Raw genomic sequence first — 7096 nt, 5'->3', positions numbered from 1 at the left:
TTTTTTCCCCATCATATAGCACACATCGTGGTGGACTGCAGTTCATGTGGATGTAGATAGCTGGAGGAACTTTCCAACGTTGGACATACACATGCTGTCATCTCAGCACAAAGACACTGAATGGCAGGGGGGAGTTCTTCCAATGTTCCCTCCCCCTCTTCGCAGCTTCCCACTTTTTTAATTTGCGCGCACAGGGGCACCCCGCCGCGCGTGACGACTCAGCAAAGCTGCCGCGCAGAAAATGGAGCATCAGAAAGGGCACATGAGAAATGGCAGACCAAAAAATGGAACATCAAAAATGGCACATGGAAATTGCCGCTCTACCTCTTAGCGCTCGCCATCGTTGACGTGATTTTCCTCAGCACAGGGTGGGCCTGACTCTCCTTGGCCATCCCATACCCCATTTCCACGAATACTTCGCGCAGTTACACCAAATGCCCTGTTAGTTCATAGGGACGGGGGCGGTGCCCGAGGTTTCGCCCCTGCGTTTCCCCCCTTGTGATAGACACCTGTGATTTAAAACGTGAAGTCAATCCCCTACTTTTATAGAAAGCACACCATGTGGCGCACCACCTCTTTTACTATGTTACCTGGGGCGACTAGGAACTACACCGTGGCAGATACTACCCCACTGGTTGTGTCATGATACCTGCGGTGAACAGTGAAACGTGTTTTTTTTTTTTTTTCCTTTTATCCCTTTGGGCAAAATCAATTTGAAACGTTATAAGCGGAACATACACAAGTTGAACATACAGGGGTAAGCATACACCTTTTTCCATGGACATGATACTCTCTGGTGGGGTTCCACATGGCTCCCTTCTCCTTTCCTGAGTATCATCGTTTAGCTGTATTTTAAGATCACATGCAATGACAGACTGGAAAATTCTCTAAACTTCCTGATACGACAGTTAAGTTATTTACCGTTTCGCTTTTCACCCCCATTTGGGAAAATAGGATTCACCATTTTGGGGGGAATATTTATTTTTTTTCCTTTTTTATTACCACTCCCCCCTGACGTGCGATGAGATCAGCATACATTTTTATACCATTCCCAAGGGGGTCCTTTCTTTTCTTTCCCGTCACTTCTTATATATAATCAATCGACAGGTGGATGAGTAAAAAAGCGTTAATATGGAGTTCACCTCATGCCTCTTTTTTATTTTTCTTTTTCTTCATCGTCTGGTCACAAAGAAAATGGTTAACTTGTTTTATGCGCTGGTGTTAATGGGGGATATGGATATTATTATTATATGTAAAATGACACGCACGGATAGGCAAAATATTAATTGGGCAACGGGAAAGCGGCATTGCTCTCACGCGGCGAAGGGAACATATACCATGCCAAACAGAGTCACCCGTTTTCCAAAGTCCGACTTGTTACTAGAAAAGTGCAAGCCACATTGAGAGAAGTTTAAAAAAAAAAAAGAAAGAAAAACCACATAGCGTTGCTTAGTCACCCCGCAAAATAGTACAAATAATACTTGCGACATTTTCTTCCAACTCGTAACTTCGGAAAAGCACCTTAGGGGAGTAAATAATACATCTTAACATGGCAACGCTTTAATTCAGCAGAGTGAGAAACACTCGCTTCCCATTTGACAGATGAATCTCTGCATGAGACCATTCCTTTCTGATCATCCAGGCTTGTTAACGTTACTGCTATATTTATACGCATGTATTTAAGCCCATATACATGTTGCAGCGGTTCAGGCGTCGCCAGATGAAGCAAAGAATTGCAAAAATTACGAGGGGATAACTGTAATATACCTTTACACGGCAAACGTGAACATATACTTATTGGGCTAATTCCCTTTGAGCTTCTTCCCCCTCCCCCTCAACTGAGTTCTCGCTGCGCTTTAAGGGACCCAATTTGGGAAAAAAATAGGAAAAATAAACACATAAGTACGTACCTACGCACTTCTACGTATTTCGTTAAGCACGCGCACTCCACCTACCCAAGATGAGCGTCAACCGCTACAACTTCAAAGCTCTGAGCTCCCTTTTGAAGGACAAAACGCCGCAGCACTTCGACATCCTGCCGCATACGAGCATCAAGTGTATAGTGCATCCCTCTGTAATATTCACAATTCTGGATGCCTACCTGAGAAGAGATGAAGACCAAACACATGTCATTGGAACTCTGATGGGGTGCGTCATCGACGCGAACCTCATCGAAATTTCGGATTGCTTCGTCGATAAGCATTCGCTCAATGAAGGAGTAAGGCTACGCGTGGCTCGTCCCAGGGGTAGCAGACCCGTTTTGTTTTTCCCCCCTTTTGTTATGAACTGTGATGTTCGAGCGAAGTGTCTGCTTAGTCGGCTACCCCATTGCGCCGCACCCCGATGGGCATGCAAATCGTACATCCCCATGGATAACACTCGCTATATCCCCCACGTCTTACCCGCAGGGATTCCTCCAAATCATTAAGGACCACCACGAAACGATGTATGAGCTGAAGCAGAAGATTCGCCCCAGAGATCAGGTAGTCGGTTGGTTCTGCTCCGGTTCCGAGTTATCTGAGCTTTCCTGCGCCGTGCATGGCTGGTTTAAAGAGCACAACTCCATTTCGAAGTTCTACCCACATTCCCCCCTAAATGAGCCGATACACCTGCTAGTGGACGCGGCACTAGAAAGTGGCTTCCTTAACATCAAGGCTTACGTACAACTACCCATCACGCTGGTAAAGGAATACTTTGTCCACTTTCACGAAATACAGACGGAGTTACTCCCCAGCAATGTTGAAAGAGCAGAGGTGTTGCAGTACCAAGAGAAAGGCTTACCTGGCAAGGACAAAGACAGCCATCATATGCATAGCAACAAAAATAGTGTCCTTCCAAACGATATGAATGAAATGTCGTTAAAAAAATTATTAATTATGTTAAAGCAGTGCAAATCGTATGTACAGGATGTTATCGACAAAAAGAAGAAGGGGAACCTAGACGTTGGCAGATACCTACATAAGGTCTTCTCCAATGATTCTTTTTCGACTTTGGAAAAATTTGATTCCATAAATGACAGCATCTTGCAAGACAGTTTGATGATTTCTTATCTATCGAATCTTGCTCATTTGCAGTTCCTCATAGCTGAAAAGTTAAACGCATCGTCATTGCAGTGACGTGCCTGCGGTGAAGATAGCGGCGAGGGAGGGGGGAAAGCAAAAAGAAGAAAACGAAAGAGAGGCTTGCGCATTGTGCTATAAGAACACCCTCTTCTATCGGCACATACTATGCAACCACGACAATGCGCCTGCTGCATGTCCTCCTCGAACAAGTGTGCATATGCATTTTTTTTAAATTATAACGCGAATTAAAAGTTAAAATTTTAATACATTTTAAAATTAATTAGTTATTTTTTTTTTCCATTTTGGCTAGCTAGCCAGGTAGCTAACTAGCTATTTTTTTTTTCACACGATTTTTAGCCATCCTTTACGTTTAGCTTTTTACAACTTTGTTTATGATTTCCAGCTCAACTTTTTAACTAGTGAGAAGTTATCTCATTAAAAGAAAAGTAAAATTGGTCCTTTTGGCGGTGCAGCGTAGGATGAATGAGGGACCAGAAAGAAGGTGCTGGAATATTTTATACACCGTGGGGGAGGAGGGTATCCACTGAAGTGGCCAAGTGGTTTCCCTTGCCCCTTTTCCACAGCTGTCTTCGGCGGAACCATCGCAGATTCGCTTTGTGAGCAACAGTTAGGGTGAAGATGCTCGTTTATTGGGGTGGATCGTCCCGTGAACTTCGCCCACCATGGCAGTGCGTACTCATCAAATTTTTCGGGGGGAGCAAGCGTAGCATAACGTCGCAGGTGTGCGGTGCATCCCACTGAAACACGCAACCATCTTAATGCTGCCCGCAGCGCACTTTTACCCCTCTTCTGCAGAAAGATGGACATAACGTAACTGCCTCAGCTTAGTAGGAAAAACCGGACAATCCTTTAGCGGTTTGGCTAGTCACAGCCTTGGTGCCCATTTTACGGAGGAACACCGAAATGGGAATTTTCCTTTTATACAATTTGTTAAATTCCATTTTTGTGAAAATCGGGTGGGGTTGCTTTTTTTTTCTCTCTCTCTCCCCAGTTGTGCCCAAATGACTCATTCGTAGCTGCAAGGTTGGGTTAATGGGCGAACAACTTCTCATATTTTGGTGATGAGCCGACCGAGTGGAACCTACAGCCATACGTGCTATTTTATGGAAATAGCACGCACTGCAACTGGCTCGCTGGCCGCCATGCCGACAGCGCTCCTTTACCGGCCCGAGTATGACCAGCAGATGGGAAGAAAGCTACAGGTTAAGCATACGACCAAGTCGGGATGCGTGACTTTTTTATTTTTTTTTTTGTTTTCTTTTTTTTTCCACCCAAGGCAGGAAATAACCATGGCGAGGAAATAATCCCAATAATTAGCTACTTGTTCGCACAAAATGCAAAAGCAGGATCATCTCAAGGAAAAGGAAAAATAAAGAAGAGAAAAAATACGCAGAAATGAAAATATATAATGCATTTATTCATCTTTTATGAAGTTCTTATCCTTTCAGTGTTCTTCCAATGCATATATAACTACAAATTTGTAAAAAATTTCTACTACTCGGAAAAAAGTAAAGGGAAAAAAATGACGTCATATGTTTCCTTTTTCTTCTTCCAAACGAAATTGATACACACATTTGTACTTCTGCACATGGGCAGAGGTGTATTCACACATTTGGCTGCTTCATCTCATCTCCGCCCTTTCCCACCACCACTGATGTGTAGTCTCCTCCGATAAAAGTGGAAAAGGCCTAGGCTTGCCTAGCGAGGTGCACAAGTCGAAAGATGTAACTCCCTTTGCTTCGTTAAAATAGTTCACCATCACAAGGGCAGTGCATAGAATGACAGCCCCCCTTCGAGCGGTTTTCCCCAGTGAACATATCCCCTTGCCAACCAGCACACCGCCACTACTCCTACTTAAGTTTATACTTACGAAAATGCCCCCCCCTCAGGTGCGAAACAGGCGTAATTCCCAACTCAACATGGTGAAGAAATTTATCAACGCCAGGGACCCCAACGACCCGCAGGAGTACCTCAAGGACATTCCGTACAAGGACGAATTAGACCGAGTAAGCGGGCCAAAGAATAAAATAAAATAGAAAAATAGAATAATAAAATAAAAAATAAAAGAATAAGATAAAATAAAAATAACGAAAAAAGCGCAGTTTGGCTGGCAACGGAATTACCCCCTTGTGCGGACGTGCATAAGTTGTACCCTACCCTGGCTGCACACGGGCATTCATTTATGCCTGTCCCCTTGCCGCCATGATGTCATACCGCCCATTCCCCTGCGCAGATACAAATACGAGGGAAGAAAATCGAAATGAGGTCTATATTCTCGCCCAACGGGAAGTTAATCCCAGCCACGCTAATCGAAATAATGCCAAACGTGATCTACCGCTTTCTCGACTTTGGCAAAGTTGGGATAGCCTATGGAAAGCCCTTGGAAGAAAGCAGGTGGATACTTAAACCAGAAATTGGGCAGATCGCCAAGGTTGGATGTAATTATAAAAATACATGCAGCTTAACTTTGACTCCGCCACAGAATTTTGTCCTGGGGCAAATTATAGATGTGTCCTATTTGTACAATTATAAATATGTGAATGTCCGTGGACTGTCCAAGGGGAAGGGTTTCTGCGGGGTCATTAAGAGATGGGGATTTCGCCGGTAATTAAAAAGAAGGAAAAAAAAAAATAAGAGAGAGAAAAATAAGAGAGATAGTGCCAAATGTGTAATTTTAATGCTGCCATGATCAAATTATGCATGACACCGTGTGGTTGCTCTGTTCACCCGTGCGCCAAAGCTGTGTTCACTTGTTTACCCATCTTTGGAGTGAGAACCATGGAATAGACATTACATGGGGGCCATTCGTGAACACATTTGCGTTTGTACACGGTACACGGCACCCGTGTTGTGGTGCACTGCCCAGAGTTGAAGAAACGACATGCGGGTGCCATCGAGGTGGCCGTCCGCACCGACGGCGGAAAATGGACAATGCCATTCAGAGCTGTACTCAGAATGGTCGCTCCCTATTTTATGCGAGAGACACTACGCACGAACAATTAAGGGGTTAAAAAAACAAATAGTTTTTCTTTCGTAAAACCAACGACCCATTGAACAATACAGAAAAAAGGGAAAAAAGAAGAAGAAAAAAGGAAAAAAAAGAACACACAAAAGGGCGGGCAAACATGCATAAATAAACGCGAGGGATATATTCACCTTCGATAGACATAACACGACAAATTTGTGTATCGCCATTTCTCGCTGTGACAAATGAGTAGATATTTTTATGGCAAGCAGAGTTTGTGCCGCTCCCATTTGAGCGTGTCCCTATATGTTTCGCTTTGTACATTCTCACTCTGTTGCCCCACGTTCCACCTGCAGCGGCCCCATGTCACACGGAAGTTCCCATCACCGTAAGCCTGGCTCCATAGGGGCATCCACACATATCGGACGAGTTCTAAAGGGGAAGAAAATGCCTGGGAAGCATGGGAACAAATACAACACGATGATCAATTTGAAACTGTTAGGATTAAATTTGGAGCGAAACGAAATTTTAGTCAGTGGCTGCATCCCCGGAAACAGAAACTCCTATGTGACTGTCACCGCCACGAGGGACAACAAAGTGGACAAATATAAGTACATCCTTGATTTGCTATATGAGCAAGAGAAAAATGCAAGTTAAGAGGAATCTTCGAATGTGGTGTTGCACGAGCAGGTGTTGAGGGGTTCCTCTCCCCATTCGCCATCTTTTTGTTTTTATTTTTCGCTTGTGGTGGTGGTGGTAGTGGGACGATGTTACTGGTAGGTTTAGGAAGCACTGGTGTGGGGCATATTTCTTCTCGGCGAAGTTACGGCGCATCGGTCTCTTCCGCGAGGTCACCTGAAATGGGAGCAAAAAATAGGGGCGCACAAATGGGGATATGTCTTTTCGTGAGCGAGTGTGCTGTAACACTTACGTAACACATGCGGGGGCGCATTCTTTCATGTTGTGCGTATTCAGATGTGCTGTGCCATGTATCTAATTATGTAATTTTTCCTCCCCCTCATGATGTCCTTTTTTTTTTTTTTTTTTT

The 7096-nt window shown here is 44.2% G+C and overlaps 2 protein-coding genes across 2 annotated transcripts; both read left to right on the top strand.

Moving 5' to 3' along the window:
* Nucleotides 1-1960: 1960 nt before the first annotated feature.
* C922_01618 (hypothetical protein) lies at nucleotides 1961-3116 on the top strand (the record flags this gene model as incomplete). The annotated part of the gene is made up of 2 exons (XM_008817221.1): nucleotides 1961-2218; nucleotides 2409-3116. 2 exons carry the CDS (start codon nucleotides 1961-1963, stop codon nucleotides 3114-3116), a joined length of 966 nt encoding a protein of 321 aa, XP_008815443.1.
* A 1375-nt stretch (nucleotides 3117-4491) lies between these two features.
* Nucleotides 4492-6705, top strand: C922_01617 (hypothetical protein; the record flags this gene model as incomplete). The annotated part of the gene is made up of 5 exons (XM_008817220.1): nucleotides 4492-4591; nucleotides 4746-4807; nucleotides 4973-5089; nucleotides 5317-5687; nucleotides 6405-6705. 5 exons carry the CDS (start codon nucleotides 4492-4494, stop codon nucleotides 6703-6705), a joined length of 951 nt encoding a protein of 316 aa, XP_008815442.1.
* Nucleotides 6706-7096: the final 391 nt, after the last annotated feature.

This window comes from Plasmodium inui, assembly GCF_000524495.1.
Source record: "Plasmodium inui San Antonio 1 unplaced genomic scaffold supercont1.5, whole genome shotgun sequence".
NCBI lineage: Eukaryota > Apicomplexa > Aconoidasida > Haemosporida > Plasmodiidae > Plasmodium > Plasmodium inui.
This window is presented reverse-complemented; position numbering and strand designations above follow the sequence as displayed.